At 41.9% G+C, this 26,304-nt stretch overlaps 1 protein-coding gene across 1 annotated transcript; it reads right to left on the reverse strand.

The window, feature by feature from the left end:
* Nucleotides 1–471: 471 nt before the first annotated feature.
* Nucleotides 472–25,780, reverse strand: SMC4 (structural maintenance of chromosomes 4; the record flags this gene model as incomplete). Its single annotated transcript, XM_082287899.1, has 23 exons — nucleotides 472–660; nucleotides 1,235–1,418; nucleotides 1,854–2,086; nucleotides 2,677–2,859; nucleotides 3,322–3,495; nucleotides 4,083–4,227; nucleotides 4,736–4,925; nucleotides 5,443–5,569; nucleotides 5,675–5,827; nucleotides 6,484–6,563; nucleotides 6,648–6,873; nucleotides 7,025–7,186; nucleotides 7,618–7,803; nucleotides 8,386–8,619; nucleotides 9,382–9,546; nucleotides 9,878–10,028; nucleotides 10,741–10,881; nucleotides 11,101–11,228; nucleotides 11,695–11,859; nucleotides 21,787–21,963; nucleotides 23,612–23,803; nucleotides 24,357–24,535; nucleotides 25,624–25,780. 23 exons carry the CDS (start codon nucleotides 25,778–25,780, stop codon nucleotides 472–474), a joined length of 3,921 nt encoding a protein of 1,306 aa, XP_082144025.1.
* Between the last annotated feature and the right edge of the window lie 524 nt (nucleotides 25,781–26,304).

Here is a 26,304-nt window from a genome sequence, read left to right on the forward strand (position 1 = left end):
CTGCAGCCCCCCATCCACCCACCACTCCAGAGAGGAATGTTTGGGATCGTGTCAAAGGCCGTGCAGAATCCAGAGATGACATCAGCAGCCCTTCCTGTGTCCTCTGATGTGGCCAGTCTTGTGCTGGCTGTCCTCAGCCCCTCCCTGCCCTCCACATGCCCTGGCACAGCTTCCAGCAGGATACTCCATGCTCTTCCCAGGCACAGGGAGAGGCTGACAGGGTGGTAGTTCCAGGCTCCTCCTGTTTCCCAGCATGGACTGAACTTCTTCCTTTGCTCCCTCTTGAAGAGGTGTCCCCCTTCCTCAATTTTTACATGACATTCAAAAAGTGGAATTTGTTGAGGCTGGCTTTATATTAACAAGATGAAATCTTTACAAAGTTTAATCAAAATTTACAAAACAAAACAGAGTCTAAAATACAAAATAAGATCAGACAAAAAAGCAGCCACAGGGCTGGAAGTTGCTTCCTCCCTATTTTTGGGCTACACTGCACCCAGCCATGCCGAGTTCCTCCAGTCCTTTCACAGCCAGGATTTTGGGGTTGGTGGCCACACTTTTGGTGGTGTTCTGGGTTTTATAGATCCCAATTAATCTGTCTGCAATCTCAAACATGTTGTTCCGCAGGGAGATGATGATGAACTGGGCATTTTTGGTTTGTTCCTGAAACAGAAGTGATTTGTGTTAGTGCCCAGCATTCCCAAAAAATCTCTGTCCTGGCGTGGCACACAAAGCCAAGTTTAAAACTACAGCTGCAGGCAGGGAACTTTCAAGTGTTTCCCTAATCTGAAGTAGCTGCTCCTGATCTTTGCCACCCATTTCCAAAACCAGAAATAGTAAGTTAAATTACTACAATAAACTAAGTTAATAATACTGAATGTTCAATGTTTAATTACCAGTCTGATCTGGAGCCATGTAGGGGGTTTGCTTTGCTTAAATATGGTGAGGGCAGAAGTTGTAAAGGCATGAAAAAAAACCTAATTAAGCTATAGATCAAAGACACTGATGGGAATGACGTGGAAGTATGAATCCAAGGAACCTTGGGAAATCATGCAGACGTCAGTAACAGCTAACCGTGTATTCTGACAGTAGCTGATAGTTTTGGGGAAAGTTCTCAAGAGGAAGCAGTAAAACTCCAGCATCCCAGATCTTAAATCTGGCTGTAATTGTGAGGCCACTTTGTCCCTTCTGGAGGAGCAGGGAACATCTCAGGAAGATGAAGCCCTGAGGAACTTACATAGATGTAAAATGCTACGATGGAGACGTTCTTGAAGTCGAGGGCGGCGTCGATCTCGTCCATGAAATAGAGCGGGGTGGGTTTGTAGTGGTGAAGGGCAAACACCAGGGCCAGGGAGCTCAGGGTCTTCTCTCCTCCTGACAGGTTGAAGATCTTCTTCCAGCTTTTCTTGGGAGGCCGGACACTGGAACAAAGCAAGCGTGGCTGTGTCAGGAATTCTGATCTTTGCCTGAGCTTGGCCTGGGGTAACACGGGGCTGTTCCTGCAGCACCTCACCCCCACTGCTCATTGCCTTTCCCAGCTGAACTCCCAGTTAATGAATTTCCTCCTGGGAGCATTTATGACAGAACACTGCCATCATTCCCCAGGCAGAATGAAGAGACCTGCGAAATAAGAAGTGCTGGGAAATGAGTTCAGAGCTTTCCAACTGCTTTAGTTCCTGATTTCTCCAGGAGAAAGAAATGAATTTGAGAGCTAAAAAGTTGTGGTTTCTGTCACTATTTGCCCACACTGAGCCTGTCTTGGTTCACTGATGATCAATGAACATTTACTTTAAAAACAGGTTGAAAGAAGGACTATGATGATTAAAAATTAATAGAATATTAAGTATTTTGAAAACCTGAACATGATTCCCTCTGAGAAGGGATCCAGACTGTCCACAAGCTCCAGCTCAGCATCCCCTCCCAGCGTGAGCATCTGGTAGTTCTCCTTCAGCTTGTTGGTGATGACATTAAATCCTGCCATGAACTCATTCAGCCTCTGTTTCCTGAGCTTTTCAAAGGCCTGTCTGAATTTGTCCCTCTCGTTGGTGATGTCATCCAGTTCTCCCACATGCTTCAGGTACAGCTCTTCCTGCAGGGGAAAACAACCAGACCCAAGGGCACTTAGATGCAGCTGCCTCCTCAATTTAGAGTTTAAACCACTTCTCCTACCATTTGAACATTCCTTTTCCCCAGCTTGGCCAACAGCCCTCAAACAGAAACCCCAAATTACCTCTCTTTTCCTATCTCCACTGTTGAGGGAAAAAAACCCCAAACAAACCTGTGTTAAAATAAAAAATGTTTCATCTGTTGAATGGTTCACTGTTACTGGAGTGAGGAGAGAAAAAAATCTGGTATTGTGCATCTGTCTCAGCTGTGAAGACTCGACTCTATTAAATACACATTCCCAGGAGAATCACAGAATTTAGGTTGGAAAAGACTTCAAGATCCCAGGAAGTCGTTGTCACCTGACACTGATGGTGTGGAAGGCAAAAGGCACACGGGAGCTCCTAGAAACAACTTCCACCCTTGGCTAAGGACGAGCTGGTAACAACAGGAACAGGTAAATTCCAGGCTTCCACTGCAGCTTCCAAAGGAAGGAGGAGCAACGGGCCCCCTTCTCCTGGAATGTCCAGGCTGGGATCCTTTCCCCTCAGGGATTCTAGGGCCCTGGAGCTTTACCTTCTTCCTGTACTCGGCGATGGCGCCCAGGTTGGGGCGGAGCTCGTGGCGCTGCGCCTCCAGCAGCGCGATTCTCTTGCTGAGCACATCGGGCTCCTGCAGCGCCTGCAGCTCCTCCTCGCTCAGCGCCTGCAGCTCCTCGGGGGCTTCGCCCTCTATGGGGTGCAGGGATAACCTGGACATCTGCAATGCAAAACCCACGTGGTGGAAAGCTTTAATCACGTGGAGCTGTTTCTAAAATGAGTTTTTCTGGGTTAGTACAGTGAAGCTTCCAATCTCCAAACACTCCAGGGTTCTTCCCGCAACTCCCTTTAAAATAGGATGTGAAAAAGACAATAAATAGCCCTTTATCCTATTATCCTGTTCCTGCATAAACACCAATAAGCTGTGATCTGAAGAGGAATTTTCTCCCAAATTCTCTGTTTTCTAAGGGGATGCTAATGAGTTTATTCTGTGAGATCCACAGAGAAGCTGTGGCTGCCCCTGGATCCCTGAAAGTGTCCAAGGCCAGGACAGGGCTTGGAGCAGCCTGGGATAGTGGAAGGTGTCCCTGAGGGTGGAACTGAAGGAGCTTTAAGGTCCCTCCCAACCCAAACCATTCCACAATCCCCTGATTGAAGTTTTAGGAACTAAACCATTTCCTACCTCTTTTTGCCAGTATTTAACCTTTGCCTGGTGGGTGGAAATGTGGCTGTCAATTTGTTCCATTTTCAGCTTGATGCTCAGAGCTTCACTTTGAAGCGTATGTTCAGCATCCTGAATAGTTTTCATCTCCTGGAGTAAATTTTTCTGCTCCTCCTGCACTGCTGGCAAAGCTTCCTGATGAGAAAAATGGAAAATGCCCCAGAAAAGGGCATTAATCAATCACTTACAAAAATGTTGCCCCTTTTTTGGGTGATAAGTCTGTTTTCACTTAATTTACTCACAGCTATTAATGGAAACAAAGAAATATTCTCAGATTTATAACTGATCCCTGAATTCTGGAATGACTGAGAAAATGCTGCAGTTTGTACTTTCATCCCAGATCTGGATCAAACAGGTCCTACACTCATTTTTAGCTAATTAGAGAAAGACATCAAATCCCAGATTTATTTGGAAGAATTTCAGCCATCCTGGTTTTCCCTCTCTCACAGAAATCTAGATGGGAAACTAAAATCCCACATAACTGGAAAAATTTTATGGTTAAGCAACTTTTAAACCCAGCAATTTCTTTGGGGAAACCTGGCGTAAGTTTTTTTTCCTAAACTGAGCCAGGATAAATTTCCAGGTGAGTGTAAAAACATGAAAATACACCATTGCTGTGGCCTGGTTGCTGTGCAGAGAGAAGGGGCTATCAGTGGGATCCAAGGAGGGTTTAACTCCTCTCCCTGATTTCCCTGGAGCCCAGAGTGGTCCCCAGGACTCACCTCAGCCTCCCTGCGCTCGTTCATCACCTCGCTGGCTTTGTCCTCCAGCGTTGTCAGCTCTGCTGTCAACTTTTTCATTTCCATCTCGTTTTCTTCCAGCTCCTTCTCCGTGCGCTGCAGAGCCTCCTCGGATTTCTTCAGGTTCCTGCCCAGGGACAGGGATCTTTGTGTACCTCACACGAGGCAAATGGGACAGAAAATAATCCAGGAGCACAATTTCACTGACAACAAGGAGGAAGTGCTTGTTTAGGCACCAACTCCCACGCTCCAGAGGTATCCAAGGAAAACAAAGTTGTCTTCCTCAGCAGCCAGACCTCACTAAATGACTTAATTTGTTCTTGCAGAGTTTGGAATCTCTATGGGTTGGTGAGCTCCCATAAAAAATAGACCCCATTTTATTTCCTGACAGCCCTTCTAATAAAATCAATCCCTTCAGATTTGAAGTGCTCCAGCACATCCAATCCAGTGCTATTTTGGACTTTATTCTGAATATTGAAGTTTAGGCAATATTAGACAAATAGTTCAGGGAAATAATAGAGAAATGCTGATTAAATGTGACTTTTAAACTATTAGAAACTACAAAATTTGACTTCCCTTTCCCTGCTGAGACACTGAGTAAGTGCAGCTCCAGCCTGGAGCTCCCTGTGCTGTACCTGTCTGCAGTCCTGGCTGCCACCTGGGCCTTGGTGATGGCTGAGGAACATTCATCCATTTCCTTGTCAATCTTATCAATTTTGTCCTGCTGTGCCTTCAGTTTCTGGTTGTTGGTGTCCATGATGAGCTTGTGCAGTCGCTTCACCTCCTCTTCCATCTTCGCGGCTTTCTCAGCCACGCGCTCGTAATCTGTCCATGGAAAAGGGGAGTTAAGGGCACTGTGCCAGCCTGGGACTGCTCATGGACATCAAGGTTGAAGGGGTAAAGTGATGGAAGTGATTCCAGATTAAGCTCTGCTCTATTCCTCTATTGAGAAGTGCACATATTCTCTATGCTGTGGCAAATGATGAGTAAACTGTGACAAAAAATACACCCAACTTCTTTCTGTCACTGCTCTACCAAAGCTCTCCTGCTGTAAAAACCACTCAGCATGGATTAGTTCATGTACACAGAGTACTTAAATACATGAGGTGGTGCAGTAGGAGCTATTCCGAGCTCATTCTTTGCTTTTAATTAATTGGAAGATGCTCACAAGTTAAATTTTAAGAACTGGTCAGCAATGTTTGTTTCTTTTATCCCTCTTAGGAAAATGAGGTCCCAAACCAAGACATGGAATTGAAGCCCAAACCCAAACCCATTCCTCTCTCTATTAGTAAAGAAGCATTACTACAGTTTTACTCTCTGATCCCCTCTCCACAAAATGCACCTTTTTTATAACCATCAAGGACTTTTTCCAACTCCCTCTGTTTGGTTTTGTCTGGAGCAGCAGCAGCGACATTGGCTTTGAGTTCCTTGATTTGGTTTCTGAGATACGTTTCTTGTTCAGAAAAACCCTGCAGAGAACACAAAACTGGGCTGGAATCTTGTCCTTGGAAAGCTCCTTGACACCAGCCAGGCCTGTGTGGGGCTGAGGCTGGGAAGTGCTCAGGAATTCTCACCTGGATACTAGCTGTGAATTTCTCCGAGGTGTTACTCATTTCCCGAATGTCCTGCTGCAGTTTCCTTATGGCTTCTTCAAGCTGGGCTTTCTCCTCCTCACACTGCATGGCTCTTTTGGAATCCCTCTGCAGCTGGGACTCCATTTTGCTGATCTACACAGAATGAGAGCATTATTTACTGGTGTCACCACGACAAAACCAAACCAGGGCTCATCCCTGTGCTCAACAGCTCTTAAAACACAGGGGAGAGTGCAGTAAAAACTTCAGCTTGGGGAGTTTGAGTGCTGGGAACATCAGCTCTGCCAGTGAGAAACAAGAGGAGCAGCTCCAGATTAAAAACTAAATGGAATTCAGAAGGAAAAGCAAACGGTCCCCTGATATGCCAAAATGATGTCCAAGCTATCACTGTGAGACTAAATTAAATAATGGGCTGGGCTGTGAACAAACTGAATCCCAGAATCCCTGAGGCTGGAAAAGCCCTCCAGGATCAGAGTCCAAGCTGTGCCCAATGCCCACCTTGTCCCCAGCCCAGAGCACCGAGTGCTACCTCCAGGCCTTCCTTGGGCACTTCCAGGGATGGGGACTCCAAACCTCCCTGGGCAGCCCCTGCCCAGCACAACCCTTTTATCCCTGATGCACTTCAGAGCACTATAACCTCTGCTAACATTGGGAATTTTGGTTTGGAACCCCTTGTTAATTCTCTTCCATCCCAGATTGCTCCTGCTCACGCTGCTTTGAAAGGCACATGTGTGTAAGAACTGTCCAAACGAAGGAATTCTGCTGGAATTCCATTTCCATTATGTACTAACCTCTTCTTCCGAGATATCAACCACAACTGAGGAGCCCATTCTGCCTTTCATGACTTTTCTCCCGCCACCAGTCATGGTTCCTACAGAAAAAGGGATGAAAAGAGGTCAGAAACTCCTTGGGCTGCAATATCATCCACTAAGTGCTCCAGGTGGTGCTGCAGTACCTGACACCTCGATGATTTGTCCTTGCAGGGTTACCACTCGCCATCTTTTCTCCTTTTGGAATGCTATCCTGGTGGCTTCTTCCAGGTTTTTGGCCACCAGAGTGTCCCTGAGAGCAAAGTAAAAGGCCAGGCGAACCTTGGCGTCCTCCACCTTCACCAGGTCAAAGAGCCGCGGGGCGTTCTCAGGCGTTGGGATTTTCTGCATTTTGTTTTCCCACACAGCCATCTACAGCCACAAAGGAAAGAAAGAAACGAATCTTTAGGATAAAAGCTGAGGTCACTCCATTATTCTTTAGGATATTTTAAAGCTTTAAAAGAAATGTCATTAGACTGCAAGTAAAAGTAAAATGATTTGTTTTCCGAAGGGTGGGACTCACCTTGTCCAGGGCTATGAAAGTGGCAACTCCAATGCCTCCTGCCTTCAGGAAGTTCACACAGGCCTGGGCAGTGTCAATGGTGTCCACAACAATGTGGTCCAAGGCTCCACACGATGAGGAAATGGCCACGTCGTACTTGTCATCGATGGCTCCCAGGTCTCCCTGAGGATTGAGGGATGAGGTGGAAACACTGATTAGTTGGCACCTGAGCTGCTCTTTGAGTTCTGTCCTTTCCCAATAAACCCATGCATGCACTTTTTAAGATCTCCACACACTGAATAAACTGATTTTTCTGAAGCAGAGATAATTCTCCTTGGACAAAAGATTGCAGAATACAAAACCAGCACTTCTACATTTACACTGACGTGCAACAGGAGTGAAAAACTCAGGTCTGAATTTTCAGAACTTTAAACCAACATTGCTTGGAAAGAACTGAAAAATGTTTTCTTTTACAGCAAGTCCACAGGATTTACAGCTCTCCTCTCTAAACTCCTACTGCCAGGGAAGTGAGGCATCCCACACTTCAGCACAGGAACACCACTGAGCTCCTCTAAAGTTTAACACTAAAAGTGTGACGGCCTTCTAAAATTTACCAGTCTTCCATAGAGCCCAGGAATATTCCCACATTTCTTCTGCTGGAGCAGAGCCTCGAGCACTTTTCCTCGACTGCGACTTTGTGCTAAAGAACTTTTGGCTTCTTCTACTTTTCGGCGCAGGTTTCGCACGAGATCCTTGGTCCCAGATTCTTCTCTTTCCAGCTTCTCCAGGGCATTCTCTTTCTGGGGTTTCAAAGAAAGACATTGGCTCAGCCTCCCAAAAACTACTCGATTCAGGGAGTCTTCAATGCATGGCTTTGTTCTTTGGGGAATGATTGAGGAGCAAGAAATGAAATTCAAAGAATCCCAGACTGGTTTGGGTTGGGAGGGACATTAAAGCTCCGCTGGTGCCATCCCTGCCATGGGCAGGGGCACCTTTCACCATCCCAGAGTGCTCCCAGCCCCAATGTCCAGCCTGGCCTCCGGCACTGCCAGGGATCATGGGGCAGCCACAGCTGCTCTGGGCACCCTGTGCCAGGGCCTCAGCATGCTGCAGAAGGCTCAGGAATCCAGCCATGCCTCAGTGTGAAATTCAATCTATTCCCTTGCAAGGATATGTAGGATTTAATTTAAGTCAACATTGGCTTAACAAAGTAAGTTTAAAATCAAATATTTGCTTCACCAGCAAACTGAGTATCAGAAAACAGCTTTTCAATGTTCTTTTAGAAGAGATGGGTTATGGTTTATTTTCACCACAATTATTGCTAAAGAGTGAGCCTTTGATTTGTGTGTGACTCAAAAAGAAATGAGAAAGTCAAGTCTCACCTCCTTGAGCTGCTGCTCAGCCTGGGGTAATTTCACAGAGATGTCTCTAATGGAAGCTTTCCTTTCCTTCAGGATGCTTGAGGTGCTGTCCAGGGCCTCCTGTGCCTGGCTGAGCCGAGCCAGAGCAGAGTTGTACCTGCTCAGGTACAGCTCCAGCTCCGACTGCGCTATTTCCATGTTGGAGCGGGCCTCGGTCACCTCCTTGCTGAACTCCATCAGCTCCTTCTCCTTGCCCTGCAAAAAATCCCAGGGTACAGCTCAGCCCATCGGCTGGGCAAAGGGGAAAGAGAAAATGGGATGTGCTTTTACAGCCCTGGCAGAAGGAAACACTTCTGTTCTCTGGGAGAACCAGTGTTCCTTCATTAATGAACATGAATGGATGGGAATTAAACAAGGCTTTTCCTCATTATAAAGAGCTTCAGGGAGTTATCACAGAGCATTTCCATACAAGATTTGTGTCATTTTCTCAAAGGTGGGAGGAGCCCTGCACATGGAGCTAAACTACAGCTCAAATGGAGAATCCACATTTTCAAGGCCAGAAAATAACCCTGCAAATTTACAGGATCAATTTCCAGCCTCCAGGTGTTCAGGGGCTGAACAGCAGCAACCAACAATCACCAAGTGTTAAAGGAGTTCTCCATTAACTCACAGACACATCAGAGCTGTGGGAAAGGCTGGGAACAGACCATTCCAGGATATCTTTATTTATTTAAGCAACATACTAGCTTCAATGTTATGATGGGAGAACATGAGAGTGTATTATTTAATATAAATCTATGAACGAGCTACGGGATGATGCTTGAACATTCTAAAAGCAGCCAAGACGGATTTAGCTGTAATTATTAATTTAAGATTGATTTCCCACTGAGGCTCCTCTGAACTACCACAAAGAACAGGGGAATTGTCAATAAATGGCATTTTAGAAGTGTCTGGTGCTGGTTTCCTTCAGAAGAGTGAAGTTACTACAGCAGGTGGGTAATTCCTGCCTGTCCAAACCTCTTTTTCCTTCTGAATTCCCTTGGTCTCCTCCTGCAGGCTGGCCAGGACCTGCCTGAGCTTGGCTTCCTCCTTCTCCTTGGCCTTTGCCAGCAGCTCCCTCTTGGCCGTGGTGTCCTCGATGGCTTTGGCACTCGTGGAGGGGACGTTCTTCAGCTCCTCCACCTGCACCAGGAAAGGACTTTGAACCTCCTCTCCCACTGGGACAACAGAATTCCTGAATCCCTAAGTCCCCCCCTCGATCCAAAGACATCACAACAGCTGGCAATGACTAAATGCATGACACAGATCCATGAATTAACTCCATTAATGGAGTCATCACTGCAGTGATTATTTTGCAAACAAAATCTCAGGCGGATTTAATGACTTAAAACATCTGATTAAAACAATTTAAACCCCATTTTTCCACCTTCTTTGTTGCAATTGGTGCCCTTTCCATTTTCTCTCACAAATAACTGCACTCTTCCCAGCCAATCCAGCTGATCCATCCCACTACCTTTTCCTTGTCCTTTTGAAGCTGCTTCTCCAGTTTTTTAGCCTTGCTCTTGGCATGTTTGAGATTCTCCCTCACTTTCACATCTTGCAAATCCAACTGAGTGAATTTTTCTTTATTTTCCTCTATGAACTTTGTGATTTTATTGAATTTCCTGAAGGGAAAAAGAAAAAAAGAATGATTTCATACAGTATAAAAAGAATGCCAGTGGAGCTTGGCTCAGTAAGTCAACATAAAGAGTTTAAACCAATATCACGCAGTTTTTGTGATGAACAACATCCAATATTTACAATATTCACAGTATTTTCCCAGGAAAAGTGATGGTCCTTCAAAAAAAGATCAACTACCCAAGCAATATCAAACATATTTTCAGAAATTTTCATTTTTTTCTTGACAGAATTGATAATTCCCATCTCTCCCCAGTAATTCCCTGAGGATGAGCAGGTCAATATTGCAGCTGGATTCGGGATCAGCACCCAGGCAAAGCAATTTTAAAGAAACACAATTTATGCAGAAATGATTAATGATAAAACCAGGAAAAAATTCCAAATCTATGCCCCTAAGGACTAGGGTTGCAAACCTAAAAATCATCTCCCAATTATTTTTTTGTACAGTCAATATGAAGAAATATTTAAAATGCATTAGGAAAGATCAGACATTTTCTTATTGTAATTGAGAATCTTACCCAGAACCAAATCAAACCAATGTGAATTTGCTTTAATTTATTTTTGTGTATTTATTTTTGTACATTAATTTAAATGCTTTTTTGTGTATTTAGATGTACCAGAAGTGACTCTACTATCAGATAATTTAAATTTTTGGTGGGAACCATGTAAAACAGCACTACACATCCCTGAAGTACTCACTTCTCAAGTTCTTTCAAAGCTTTTTTCTTGGTTTTTGTTTCCTCGGCAAGATTACTGCTTTTCTCATTAATACTTTTAGTTTCTTCACTAATTTTCTCTTTCTGCATTTCCAGGTCATTTATTCGTTTCTTTAGGTCATGGCTAGGAAATAAAACAAGAATAAACCCTCACTTTTCTCCATCTTCATAATGAATCTCTATTTCCAATCCTCAGTGTAACAACAGGATTATGTAAGGTATCAAAAGATAACAATAATTTCAAGTTAAGAAATGCAAAATATTTCTAATTCGAGATGCTGAGGCAAAGTTTAACAGCACCCCCACCACATTAAAGCCAACCCAAACCCTGAGAATTACTTACATATAATACTGACAGATCTTATTCTTTTCCTTAAATATTTTGTTTTCCAAGCAAAGGAACTCAATGGCTTTATTCTTGTCCTCTTCCAAGGCTTCTTTTTCTTTCTCCACCATCTTAACTCGATTTAACTGGAGAAAACAGAGGGGCAGAGCTGAGGCAGGGCCAGCACTACAGGAGGAAACCGTGAGGAGAAAATCCCAACCCTTCGTAGGACACGAGTCCTCTGGAAAATGGTGATCAGGAATTACCTCTGCAAGGCAATTCTGTGGTGATTTTCTCTATCTCAACCTTCTGACTGGCCATATTAAATTTAATTCCTACAACTGGCCCCTTTTAATTTAATTCCTACAACTGCAGGTCTTTTGTTTCTCTTTAAAACGAGTCTGCCACAGGATTTACCTAGGACACACCAAGGAAAAAGAACTTTGATTTTATTTAGAGCTTTTTTTAGTCCTTTTAGCACTCAATGCATCAATCAAATGTTACAAAAGCAAGCTGTGCAGCAGTAATTCTGGGTAGTTTAAATTCTCCTCGGAGAGCTGTGTGTGAACAATCCTGCATTTGTTTAGGATGCCCCAGGAGGTGCAGCCTCACCTTCTCCCCCCTGCGCTCGTTGAGGAGCTCCACTCTGCGGCACAGGGTCTGGATGGGCTCCTTGAGCCGTGCAGATCCAATCAAATCCTCCAGATATTCCAGCATCCCTTCATCGTGCTCCGTCTGCCCTTTGGGCTTCATCATGGAAATCTGCTCCACCTCCCCCTTGGGAAACAAAAGTTGGGTGGTTCTGTTCTTAATAGGGTTTTTTTTCTGGGGTGGGGAAAGTATTCTGGAAAAAAATCTATGGAATGAGTATAAGACATTATAAAAAAAAGAATAAAATAAGGCAGCAATCAAACCTATTCAAACTGGAACATCACACAATCATTAAGGTTGGAAAAGACCTCCACGATCAAGTCCAACCTTCACATTTATTTGGGAAAACAAAGATCGGAATCAATGGAAATTTCCTCCAAGGTGGTGACAACTCTCCTGGAGCCACCCTTCAGGTCTGACCATTCCTTCATTCTCTAAAGATTCAAAATGTGTTTCCCCAACCTAAAAAAAGGAAGAAGAGATAAAGCAAGCCCTCTAAGTCCCTGAAGGGTCTCTTCAGAAACAGAAAGTCCATAAAATCCTGGCTGATGGATGAACTGGAATTGTAATTCGTTTAATTGAGGCTTCCTTGGTGGAGAAAGAAAAGGACTCTTTAGGTATGAGGGTTCTTTTGTGTAATTTCCCTTTATATACAGCATTAATTTTAAGTGATAGAGGTGATATTAAAAATAATTAGATTTTTAAAAATAAGATTTAGAAAGGATTAAACAGAGGCAGTGATAAGGACAGTTTGTGTTACTGTTGCAGGTCTGACAACACAAAAAACCCCAACCCAACTCCTACTTTTATTTCTTGCACATCTCAAAAAGCCAAACAATCAGTTTGTGAATAACTGCTGCTGGATTATATAAAATCCCAATTACCCATTTGCTCCCTCACCACAGAAGTGTGGTTTCTCTCCCCAAAACTGCCTGTCAGCCCATGGGGGAGGAAACTGTGCAACCTCCTAAATTCCTCTGGGATTGTCAGAAGTCTTTTTCCTTCTTGCATTAAAGCATTTCCTCTGTTTACATCCATGGAAAAACAATCACAGGAAAGGTTTAACTCAATGCTGATCAGGACTGAGAAGTTTCTACACTGGGTTTACACCCCTCATGTTCAGTATTGTAAATCACAAACCTACCCTGGATTTAACAGGGAAAAATGGGAATTATGGACAAGCAAGAAATGAATCAATTTTTTATTATTTGGCTAAATATGATTAACCATGTCTAAGAAAGATGATGATGCAGTTGTGGGGTTTCTCTGTAGCTCACTAAGGTGAATATTTACATTATTTTCTTGCTGAGGGTAAAAATAAAAATATTTAGGAATTATTAATTAAATTGTAAGAGTACAAAGCATTATTTAATATTTATCCCATTTATTAAGATAATAAAGAAATCTGTTTAGTCCACCCCAGTTTTAAGAAATAAAAAGGTTTCCAGCTGTTTTAATTGACAAAAGCTTGTACCTGCTCTTCTTGACAATGATTAACAGAGCAAACATATTTTACAATTCTGCACTGTTAAAACTCAATTTTAAGTGTTTCCTAATTATTTACCAGTGCTCACTACCTGACCCATTATTTGAATTATGAATTTGAAACCCCCAAACATCCTCGCTCTTTCTGTATTTTGAAATCCCCTGATGTTCTGAAAGTGAAACCAAGGCAGGGCAGGCAGACATTTGTTGAGCAAGGAGGGGAACGAGCTCGGGCAGCTTCTCAGAGCTGGCACCCCCACCTTTGCCAAGGCTCCCACCAGAACCCCTGGAAATCTCCAATTCCTCCCCTCAGCTGTCTCCCGCTGGCTCAGGGATTCAGGAGAGGGAGCAATGTGTAAAATAAAAAGGAAGTGCAGGCTGTGCTCAGACAATCAAAATGGATGTCAACACTCAGCCATGGGCAATGCCAACAAGGAACCAAACCCCCCACACAAAGGAAAAAATTCCTGGAAAAAACAGCCTCAGATCTGTCCTGGAGAAGCACCAGGGTGACTGAACTGTGACCTTCCAGTGCCTGAAGGAGCTACAGGAAAGATGGGCAGAGACTGTTTACAAGGGCTGGAGTGCCAGGACACAAGGAACGGCTTCCCAGTGCCAGAGGGCAGGGATGGATAGGATGTTGGGAAGGAATTGTTCCCTGGGAGGGTGGGCAGGCCCTGGCACAGGGTGCCCAGAGCAGCTGTGGCTGCCCCTGGATCCCTGGCAGTGCCCAAGGCCAGGCTGGACATTGGGGCTGGGAGCAGCCTGGGACAGTGGGAGGTGTCCCTGCCCATGGCAGGGGTGGCACTGGATGCAATTTAAGGTCCCTTCCCACCCAAACCATCCTGTGATTCCATGTTTCCACACCCACCAAGCCCTTTGGGAAGGTTCTACACTCAGTGCAAGAGCTCTAAATGGAATTAAAAACCAAATTTCAGCTTCTGCAGCATGAAGCCTTCCACATCCATGTGGATCCATAGGGATGCAGGTACAGCATGAGTTAGAGGTGCACACACATCCCAGTACCAGTTCCCACAGAATTCCTCAGGGTAGTTATCAGGGAAGGAGCACTGGGAATCCTACAACACAACCATCTGGGGAAACATTTCCAAGCAATCAGCTGAGCCCTGGGGCAAATCAGGACAAACCTGGTCTGACACTAGGCTGTAAAAAAAGGGAAGAGCCCTTCTCAGCTGGAAGTGGCTCCTCTAGTGAAAAGCATGAGGAATAAATTCCAGCAATTTGGAACCTGTTCAACTTTGCACAGCTGAATAATTCACAGCTGGGATGTTTAAGATACTTCCTCAATTTAAGAATTTAAATTTCTATTGTACCGAAGTAAAGAGCAAAAGCTTTAGAAGCAGTTTCAGGACTGGCAACACCAGCAGCAGGTTCCAGCACTGGTCTAAAATTCTGAATTTGCCCACAACCCCTGTTCTCTAAAAGCAGAAAAACACAGCTGATCAGCTTAGAACAGCTCTAACCTGACTTTATCCAGTGTTTCCTGACACAAAAGGACTGGAATTTTAAACAAGGTTATCAAACTGCTTGATAAAGGGAAGGTCTGACTTACTCATGAGGCTTTTTCTGCAACTCTTACACTGGTCTAGAAACAAGATCTTATAGCAGTTAACTCCCATTTATTGCACTGTGTTCCAGAACCTTCCTTGCCCTTTGGGAGTGGGTCTTGTTTTCCAGAGCTATGGAGTGTGAATGGCATGAAGTGCTAATCCCAGCAGGGACATGGTCCAGCCTCCAGTGGTGTAACTGGGGGTGTGGGGCATTTGTGCCCTGCACATGGTGCTTAACAGGAATGAGGGAGTTTCAGGACACAGCCACCATATTCCATCCCAAAATTCTGGTGTGAAAGAGGCAGGCATGGCAAAAAGTCTCTGGCATTGAAAAATTACTGACAGCAACCTGAGAACTCTTCACGAAGAGCAAACAACATATTTTGGGTTGCAAGGGACCTTAAAGGAGACCTTGCACTGTCCCAGGGTGCTCCAAGCCCCATCGAACCTGGCCTTGGACACTTCCCAGGATGGGGCAGCCACAGCTTCTCTGGGAATTCCATCCCAGCCCCTCCCCACCCTCACAGCCAAGAGCTGCTTCCCAACATCCCATCCATCCCTGCCCTCGGGCAGGATGAGCTCTTTCTGGAGAACCTAGGAAGATGGCTGCTTTTATTGATTATTGCCTTCTCTTTTCACCCCGAATATTTGGGAAAAGCTTTGGGAAGGCAGCACCCCGAACACCCTGAGTTTTGTCTAAACTGTCACTACAGCATTCCCAGAGCTCTTTGTTAATGTCCCACAGAATAAATATGGCACCAAGGACATAAAAACAGTTTCCCAGGATTTTGGATCGTCACTTAATTGCTGCTGTCTTAAGCTCAGCTTTAGAATCAAGCGCTGAGAACCTTGGGACAGCTTGGAATGCAGTAGCTGGGAGTGCACCGTGCTCTGGGGAGGAGCTATGGGGAGTTTGGGTGGTTTCTGAGGGGAATTTTGTGGTGCAGTCGTAGTGGTTTAGGTTTTGGAGGGTTTTTTTTAGGGGAGCTCTTCACCACTACTCAAACATGGAGTAATGTGACATCTGACTGAAGTGAAAATCACAGTTGTGCTCGGGAAAAACGGCTTTAGAGAAAAGACTCTGTAGAAAATGCAAAATTATAGATAAGAAAAACCTTCCCTGGGCTGGGGAACAGTCAAACCAGGTAATTTTGTTTCAAAATCCCATTAAACCACCAGAAAATTTCATGTATGACAACTGTCACTATGATACTTAGTATTTTTAAGAATATTTGGTATTTTTAAGACAATTTTTTAAAATTCAGAACAAAATTTTAGTAGTTTCACTGTAGTAGCAGCATATTTTTATAATATACAAAGTTTTGAGGCTTTTTAAACCCCTATAAACAAAGTTTTCTTATTGAGACCAAAATCTTTGAGCCTCAGCAAACTTTAATGTAATCCAATCATACCACCTTTTACAGCTCAATTCCAATAATTTTACTTCAATATGTACATTTAATTTGCTTACTAGAGTGATTACATAAATTAGTTTGTAACTTTTTGGCATTACATAAATGAAATGGAATTAAGTGATATCTGAATGTAGTGATCAGGATATCATTTAATTTATGAAGCATCACAAGATGCAGGGATACTTGTGATGAAATAGTACTACAAATGCAGTACTACAAATTAAATGTAAGCAGCGTTTGTAGTTATAAAAGCCACCTTAACTCACAGTTTTATGGAGGATTAGAGCAGCCAGAGCCAAAACCTGCTATTTTTTTTGTCCAAATGACAAAAACCCATCTTAATCAATGCAAATTACAACCCAATTTCAATTATTTTCTTAATTTTTAACATGGAATATGAGACAAAAGTGACCCAGCACAGGGCAAACTTCTCTTAAAAGGCCATGTTATATTTTAATCTGTTTTCCAGAGCACAGCAACATTTCAATTATCTCCAACACTGAAGGAGCATGAACAGATTTTGCAAGAGCTTCTACAGGAGCTGAAAACTCCTCAGCATCATGAGGAGCAAAGCCAGAATGACACAAGGACACCGGGTTTGCTTGAAGGAAAACCACATTAAAACAGCTGGAATGTTTATTATAAACCTGTTTTTCTAGGGACTTAAAAGAGAAAATCCAGTACTAATTCCTGTTTTTTCTTTAGTTCTTTACCCCAACTCCTGCACACAGAGTAGAAGCAGCACTACTATGAAGTTACTACACCTGAGGTTCAGCTTTTTGCTCATTCAGCTCCAGTTCCATCTGTATGACACAACTTGGAACTGCTGCAAAAGTCAAGGGGCAGTAAAATCTAGAGAAAAAGTAGCCTGGATGTTGTGTAAATTGTTTTCTCACTAAATTTTTATTTCCTGGCCATTTTGTGCCATCAATTACTTGATAACAAGGCACCAAAAGTGCATTTTGCTCTTAAGAAAGCCTTTAGGCAGCAAATGAGGCAAGTGTCTCCCTTTCCCTGCCTGCAACTTCCTCTGTTTTCACCCTCTCTCCCATATCTCAATTTTTAAATTTTTCTTTTATGTGCTCACACTTGGCTTTGGGGCTTTTTCCCCACTTTACCACAAGGGTAGCTCTCACTTTTTAAACAGGAGTACAGTAAGGAATGGCAAAAATAAGTCCTACATTTCTGTATCTTCAATTTATTTTGAGCCATACTCCCATCTCACAAAGCTTTGCCCATGAATTCCAATTCTGCATCCGTGTATTTTGGAAGCTATGCATGGAGAGAGCCAACATTCCCATAACCTCATTATTCTCCTGCTGTGATACAGCTCTTGTAGGCTACAACAGATAGTTTTGGGATTTTTTTTTTCCCTGTTATTCCATGATATTGTTGCTATTATTTAACGCTTGCAGTCCCATCTCATTTTTACCCTTCAATTTTATCACATAGTGAATACACAGGAGGGGAAAAAGCACCAAAAACTCAACTTCATACTCTGCCTTCCCAGGTAAGATCAATGGGAAACAAAGTCAAATAACAAATAAATGTACATATTAAAATCTACAATGTCACCACTGCCCAGGGATGAGGAAAAACTCAGAATGAGCCTCTATAAAACATTCAGCTGTTTGCACAAAATTACAATTCTGCATTCTGAAAATAATTTTACAAGTTTTAAGGACATTGCTGTGTTTAACCTAAGAGCACAAAGTGAGTGCAAATCTAGAGTCACTTTGGAATTTAAATCAGGAATTAGCAAACCCAATCTGCAACGTTTGATTTGTCATTGGTGTGTTCTAAAGAAACCATTCAATTACCACTCATTTTCTCTTCCCATTTTTCCATGTTTTTCTGCAGCATTTCCTACAGGAACAAGCCTCTCTTCACCTCCAATGCTGGCAGCAGAGTTTTTTAATAATCCCATTTATAATCCCATTTATAGCCTCAGCTCCAATGTCCCATCAGGAGCACAGACCTCAACAATTGGGAATTTCTGGTTTATCTCAAAGGGGAAGAAAATCTCTCCCTCATTTCCTCCCCACTCCCCTGGAAGTGACTCCCACGTTGTTTCCACACACGAGCAGGTAAAAAACCTGACACAATTTCCTTTCTGGCAACCTCATCTTGCCACAGGATAAGACTGAACTCCAATCAGTTACAAAATACACCCAAATAAAATCTCTGCAGTTGTTTATACCTGCTTATGATTACAGAAGAGTATTTTAATTAAGTCTATCAAACATATATACAAGTGAAATACCACGGTAATTAGTACAAAATTGACTTAAAGCAGTTTCAATTTGTTTGTAAGATTCTGAAATAAATTAAAATCAACTCAGACGTTTGCTGCTGTGAATACAGAATGAATTCTGCAATATTTATGTGCAAAGGGGCTGGCTGAGGGTTACCTGGGGAGCTCCACTTTGCCTTCCCAGCCTTTCTGGTGACCCTGCTTCTCTTACCTTGCCCATCCCAGAGGTGGCCATAGCCTCTGCTCCCAAATACTCCCCCCTGCACTTCCAAACCTGACATTCCCTCAAATGCTCCCATTTCTTTCATCATTCCTTAGAGGAAACCAGGCAGGAGGAAGAGGCTGAGGTTTTTAAACCTTTCACAGGAGTCACTACAGAGAACAGCACAAATACTTACTCTGAGTTTGTCAGCCTGGGCAGAGCAGGGTTCCAAGGCTTTCAGTGAAAGCTAAATAATTTTATTTGTTGTTCTTTACACCTCTACAAGTTCCTGGAATGGGAGCAGTAGGTGTGGAAAACAGAAAAGCAGCAGCAAGGTGCCAGATTTTCCACCAAACACTCTTTTTTAAGTGACAAGATGCACTTTTTCCTGTTGCAGTTTCAGGCTCTGGCAAGCTCATTAAAAATGCATCATATTTATAATAATTTTAAATATTAATTATTATAGTAATGCAAAATAGTTGTCTATTCCTGAAGTACTGAAAGCACAGGGCAATTTACTAAAAATGTGCAGTGTGGAGTGTTGGGAGTTAAGGATCACAGAAGTGACAAACTCCTGCTGTGCTGGCAACATCCCATTGGATCCAGAAGAATTCTGAAACCAGATTTATTTCAATTTGCAAGTTCAGGCACAGAATTTGTAATTTTTCTAGAACTACTCAATTACTCTCACATTTTCTGTTTTTCCACAGGTGTTCTTTTGTAATGGTATTCACAGAAGTCAGCAGTTTGCTTTTAATATTTTCAGTTTGGCATCAGCAGAAATACCTCAGTCAAAACTCAGCTCTCAAATTTTACCCTAAAAAAGCACCAAAATCAGCAGAAAAACATTGCAAAATAGGGGGCGAAAGGGGGAAAAAGAAAGCAAAAAAACCTTAAGCAGTCTTCTAAAAAGCAAATATTTTCCATTGAGTAATGGTAGTTATGGTAGTTATGTTAGCAAGATAAAATCAAAGCTCTAAAGGTGTTGTTACTACATGTAGGACATGTTCCCCTACAACATTTTCTTTAGTACTAACAGTGAATTCCATCACCCACCCAAACCAGCATTTGATAATCCTTAATTAATATTTTTATCCAAAATGAAATATTTCAACCACACCCTATTGATATAGTGAAAAATCAGAGACTTACTAATTTTGAATGAGAAATACTTGGTTAAACTTAGTTTAATTAAACTCTTAGTTTTGCTATTAAAAAAAAAGAGTAAAAGCCAAATAAACTTGTTATTTATCCCTTCAATTTTAAATAATTTGGAAAACATTAGGGAGAAAAAAAGGCAATCCTTGTGATAATAATCCACAGCCTTAGATGGTCTTATTTGCTTCTAGCTATAAATTTTAGGATTTGGGGGTTGAAGTTCTGCTGTCATTCTGTGGAAAATATTGCTGCATTTCCCAAGTGGAAATACTCAGCTTTGGACTGTCAGGTCAGTGGATTTCACTTTAAAAAGGCAAAGAGAAAGGCCCTGCCCTCAGTCAGAAGGGCTAAAAAAACCAGAAAATCCCAGTGTAGTTTCTGAGACAAAGCCTGGTGGGATGAAAGAAAAAAATTATGGTGGGAAAACGCTGGTTTGTGCCTTAATATTGGCTCTACTTCGCCTTATTTCCCTTTGTAGGGTGGAAAGCCTGAAACTGCAGCTTTTAGGAAAAAAGGGGTGCTCTCCTCATTGAAACAATTTGTGGGAGAAGAAAACAAATCCCATTTGGGGGCAAAAAATACAAAATCAATTAATAAATAATTCCAAATGTTCCCTTCCCCTGCTCCCAGTGTTCTCTAACACTGAACTTTGGGTATCTCTGCCCCCAGCATTTCCATCCTGCTTCATCTTTCACTTTACATTTCTTCCTTCTGGAAATTTTGGCAAAATGAGATTTGAGAACAACTGTATGGAAAAAAGGGTGTATTTACTCCAAGTTGTTTTCTTGGAGGTGCTTCCCGCTCCATCTTGAATCAGAAAACACAGGAATAAAGTGCTGGGAGGAAATAATTAATTGGCATGGAGACCTGCAAACAGAGATATCCTCTTTTTGTGGGTGTAGCTGTAAAAAAGGACTGCACAGAAAGCCTGGAGGAAGTGAAGCAAGCACAGCCACCCAGCTACACGTTTTTATATATATTTTGGGTCTTTTCAGAGGGGAACTGGAAGCTCCTTTGACAGAAACAGGCCTAAAATAAACTCTATTAAAACATTTCAGGCCTTGGGAAGCTCCCACTGATCACTGATTTCTAGGCTATGATTCTCCAGAGTAGATTTGGGACTTGTTAGGAATTACAGGTAATGGCTGAAATAGTTACTTAATGGAATTAATATTTAAATACTTGTAAATCAATTTACATTTCAACTGGCATGTAGCAAAATTCTCATTATTTAAAAGCTAGAAAAAAAATAAATGTTTTCCCCTCCAGTCTGTCTTTAAAACAGCAAACAGAAGCAAGTGTCAGAATTTGAAGGTCAAATGTGAATATAAACGATATTATATTGACAAATTGTGATTATTTTTACAGTATGGGTTGTGTTAAAACTGCTGTTAAAAGCAGAGGCTGAATTGGTTATAAACCTGCAGTTTCTGGAGCTGTTAAACAAGTGTAAACAACAAACACAATTCAGGCGATTTTTCTTGCACTTTTTTTATGCACAGTTCATTTTTCCACACTCCCTTCTCAGTAAAACCATGCCATAGGAGAGCTGCAGACAACAGTAGATGAAACAATTAAACAATTAAAATTTAAACTCATATTGATGCCGTTTAGCTAAAAGTACACCCCAGCTGCTGAGTCTCTGCCACGCTGAAGCAGCACAATAATATTGGGGTTGAAGGTTTATTTTACACGCCAATATTTACGTGCTGCTAGGGCGGAACGAGCACAACTCCTCCAGTCAGGAGCACAATTCCCTCCTGGAAAAAGGGACATCAGGGTCCCCAACTGCTTCTCTGCCTTCAATTTCTACAGCAGCAAATAATGATTCGCACCTTGAGCGGAGCATGCAAACCATGATGTGCTGCTACAGCACTTCAAGGCCTCCAAGGCAAGATGTCAAACCTGCATTTTTTAGAGTTTTAACTGGAAATAGAACTTTCAAATCGGTTTTATTCACACACCAACCTGTAAAATTAAGAACCTGTTATGATCCAGATCAATTCCATGGCTTCGGAGAAGCATCCCAACATCTCTGAATGTCTTTTTCTTGCCATTGATGTAGTAGGTGGAAGAATTGTCTCTATAGGCAGTTCTGGAGACACAGAATTTGCTGTCAGGAATGACTTCGTAATCATCTCCTTCCTGCTTTGAGGAAACACAAAGCCAGAGAAACAATTACTGTAGCTGTGTATTTACCTCCTATTTCACAATTAAGTAGATAAGTTTTATCATGATCTGGTTTTATCATGGACTCTGAATTGTAGAAGTGGGAGCTGCATCTCTCAAAAAAAAGAGAAAAACAAAACAAAAAGATCCTTTGAGAAGTGGACAAAAAATAACCCTGAATTGTTTCAACTGAATTGCCTTCATCTGATCATTTCCCACCTCTAGTATCAGCTACTGCTTTGAAAATGCTGCATGTATTCCCTTTGAAATGCCAAAGGTTCCAGGGGCTGTGCTGTCCCCCAGCCTGGGGCTGTGACTCTGGGAAGCCCTGAGGGACTGCAGAGCTCTCTGCATCTGCAGCTCGTCTTCTCCAGAGCTGCTTTCAGCTCAGCAGCTCCAAAGAGAAACTGCACAAGATAAAAAAGCCAAACATTAAAGATGTGACAAATGTGACATCAGCAGCTTCAAAAGAGAGCTTCCATTTACCTCCAGAGCAGCAGCCAAAATAATGCTGGTGCCAGGCTTTAAGAAGTTAAAACTTGCCCAGATTAACCCCCAAAAGCTCTCAAATTGCTCTCTGGTACATACAGAGGGGTTTTAAATCAAACTCAGCTTCTGGATGTTAACACAAAATTAAAAAAACCTTTTTTTTTTTAATTAAAGAGATGAATTTTTGAATCTGGTTATTACAAATATAAAAAGAAAAAAAATAAATGTCTTTTCAAACAGTTCCTAAAAAAAGGCTAGAAATGCTGCCACTTTATTACCACCATTTTTGAAATTTCAGTGTACACTTCCCACTTTTTTGGTTGACCCTAAATTTAAAAGTTTGGATGTGTGCACAAAAAAGAAATTTAAATTAAGGGAAATAAATTCTTTGTACCACAATTGTAATAAATCAACAAAAATGTGCTAAGGTTTTTATCAATATACAAAGCAGCAAGCAAAATAAATATTTTTTTAATTTGCCAACACTTTTTATTTCATTCAAACAAAATATCAGCTTCAAAAAAATGTAGTGGTAAAATGTGGGGTCCAGAATTTTTGCTGAAAAATCTGTTATAAAATTGCAGGCATGTTTACAGTACATAAAGTGTAAATAAGTTTCAGATTAATTATATATTTTTCTAAATTTAGATAACCTAAAATAATTTCTAGTTGGTTTGAAAAGTTTTGCTTAAATAGGTTTTATTTCTTAATACACATTTGTGTTATACATTTAAGAATATATAACATGTCCAAACATAGACTTATAAATTTTTATTTCATTCTTTTAATTGCAGAAATAAGTTTTATGTACTTGAGGTAAATGAGATTACAAATCTAAAACGACTTCTTCTTAAAATGATTATTAGAAATTTCTAAACTGTTTTAAAACAGACATATACCACATATTCGTCTTGCAGCAAATAAAAAAAGAATCCTTACTAATATTTTAAGAGCTGCACTACTCAACAGAGGATTTTTTAAAGTTAATTAACATTGATGGTTTATATCCCAAAGGTAAACGAATCATGTTATGAAGTTTTCCCCAGCTCCAACTAAAATAAGCAAATAATAAAAGTTTTTCAGATCCTTAAAGGAAAAACCCAGGCTCCCCTGTTGTGCCTGGAATCATACATACCTTGTCAGTGATCTTTTGGAAGTGAACTTCCACAGAACAGCTCTGGATGTCCTTGTGCTCATCAGAATTATGGATCAGCACCGAGAGTTTTTTGGATCTGATTTTTTGGGCTCGATAGCCAAATACAAAAAGCAGGGAATCAATGATATTGGATTTGCCACTGCCATTTGGCCCGATAATGCATGAAAAACGCTGCACAGAGAAGGGGAGAAAAGTGATATTCAAAGGGAAATAAATCCTGCTCAGTGTCCATCACCCATTTAAAACACAATTATTCCTCGTGCATGCAAGTGTTTGAGAGCTCAGCTTTTGTAGCCAAAGGTAAAAGTGAATAAAAGCCTTACACCTCAGCTCAGCTTTCCCAGCTGAACTGGGTTAACCCAAAGCATTGCACTTCGCAGGCTTCACAAGCAAAGTTTCATGCTCAGCCACGTCAGTCTCTTGTGGGCACTCAAAAATATTCTCTTTCTTCAAACACAGCCCTAAAAGTTCTCCAGCAAACGAAATCAAGAGAAAAGTGAGCTTTTCTAAGCTGTGCTGACAAATTAAAATTGCACAGCATTGGAAAGTTGCACTTAACTGTTTTCTCTACTGAATTTAGAATATTACTATCAAAATATTTCTAAACTTTAAATATCTTTTCAGTTATTTTGAGGTCAGCTTAGATGAAAATGCAGGAAGGAATAATAGCACCCAGTGAAGCCTTACCTTCAGTTCAAAACTACTTGAGGTAAAAGAAAGATACCTTGTGAAAAGGTCCCAGAGTTTGCTCCCCTGCATAGGATTTGAAGTTCTGGTTTACAATGTGAGTGATCATGAGCCGAGGAGCACCAGGTTCACTGGCCATTGCTGGCAGTGGGGGAGGAGGGATGCTACCCAAAATCTCTTCTAAACTTCGATTATCCACCACCTCATCTGAGGCTGCTAAAACCATCCAAATAAATAGAAAGATAAAAAAAAAAAAAGGAACTGTAAGCTCTCGATGATTTGACACCTTTTAAAATGTTCAACCGAAAAAGCAAACATCACTTCTGTCTGAATCAAAGCTACATTTTGGCCTGTAATTATTAGCATGAGCTGAGTGGAATTAAAATTCTTTCCACAAACAAAATGTTTTTTAAGAGCTACTTAAGATATCCCATCGCTGGGTTTGTTCTTTCATTATGTAATTCTTATTCCAACACACTTTAACAGGCCCCCTGCAATTCCAACAGCTCCAACCATCACAATAAATCTGCAAATCTGAAGCAGGCAAAGCCTTTGTAATTAATAAGTGCAAAGCCACATTTCAGGCGTGCTCCAGAGTCACTGTGCAAGATTTGGGGATCTCTGCACGAGGCTCTGAAAGCTGCAATGACAGCACGGCTGCTCTGCAAAGACAGGAAGTTTGTTACGAAAACAAACTGGCCCCCTGGATATCAGCAGAGCAGCTTTTCCCCAGGCACCAGCAATTCCTTCTTCCAACAGGCAGCAGTTTCTGCCACCTATTTCAATGTATTCATCTATTTGTCAAATACCTGCCTTTAAGAACTGCACATCTAGCTCCCTAAAAAGTCACACAGCTGCTGGTTTTTCAGATTTTTTCTGCAAAAGCTCAACTGAAGGAACTCAAGAAAATACACTGCTTCATGAAAAAGAAAGTCAAATCATTTTAAGAGTTAAGTAAATAAACTTGACATTTATTCCATTCCAAGAAATCCCATACCATTGGCTGCCTATAAATTTGAAAAATCCTGCTGTTGTACCACAATCCTAAATACAATGTTCCAGATCAGGGCTCCAAAATAGGCTTTAATAGGAGAAAGTCTACAAATTGCTTTTGCACTTGTACTGGGCCAAACCCTGTAACACTCTGCAAGCCTTCTGACCATTTAAAAAGCAATTTAAATTTGCCAGGGGTTTCAGCATTACATTGTAAAAGGGAAAGGAGCAAATCCCATCTGGAAGAGTTGGAAAATTCAAGTTGCTGCTAAGGAGGCTCAATCAGCACCACACAGCCAGAGCAGACCTACCTTGGGGAGGTTCTTTGCCAGGCTCACTGGTGCCTTCATTTTCCACTTCCATGTCACTGGAGGATTCCTCCAAGGGCTCCCTGCCCTTTCCATGGGCTGCAGTGGAGGTTTTGGTGCTCTTGCCTGGCACGGTCCCTGTTGGCTGCTCCCCTTCCATTCCAAGCAATCAAACTACTGAAGGGCTCTATCTCCTTTGCTAACACAAACAAGAAAACCCCGTGATCTCAGTACTGAGCTACAACACCCCAAGGAATTTACCTACACCTCTGCCCAGATGTTTGACTCATTTAGAAACTTAAGACTGGAGATTTTTAGAAGACAAAAATCCAAATTTGAAACAAAATATCGAGGTTAGCTTCATCATGATATATTTTAAGATACATCACTCCCCAAAACGAGGGGCTGAGCCTAACCTGTTTTAACAGCATGGATCTACCTGCTGCCTACTCGTGTGGACACGTTCAGGACAATTTGCTCACTGAAAGCCACCGTGGTGCTGGGGGCAAAAGAGTTAAAGACACATTGAGTAACAAACCGAGGAGCCACATGTCTCTACTCTCCTGGAAGAGCTCGTTATATTTCCGACCCGACACTCATTTTACTTTCAATAATCCGTGCTAAATATTTGTACGTATATATAGAGATTCATAAGCAGATAGAGAAACAAAAGACCTGCGTGAT

Source organism: Coloeus monedula (genome assembly GCF_965178545.1).
Source record: "Coloeus monedula genome assembly, chromosome: 10".
Classification (NCBI taxonomy): domain Eukaryota; kingdom Metazoa; phylum Chordata; class Aves; order Passeriformes; family Corvidae; genus Coloeus; species Coloeus monedula.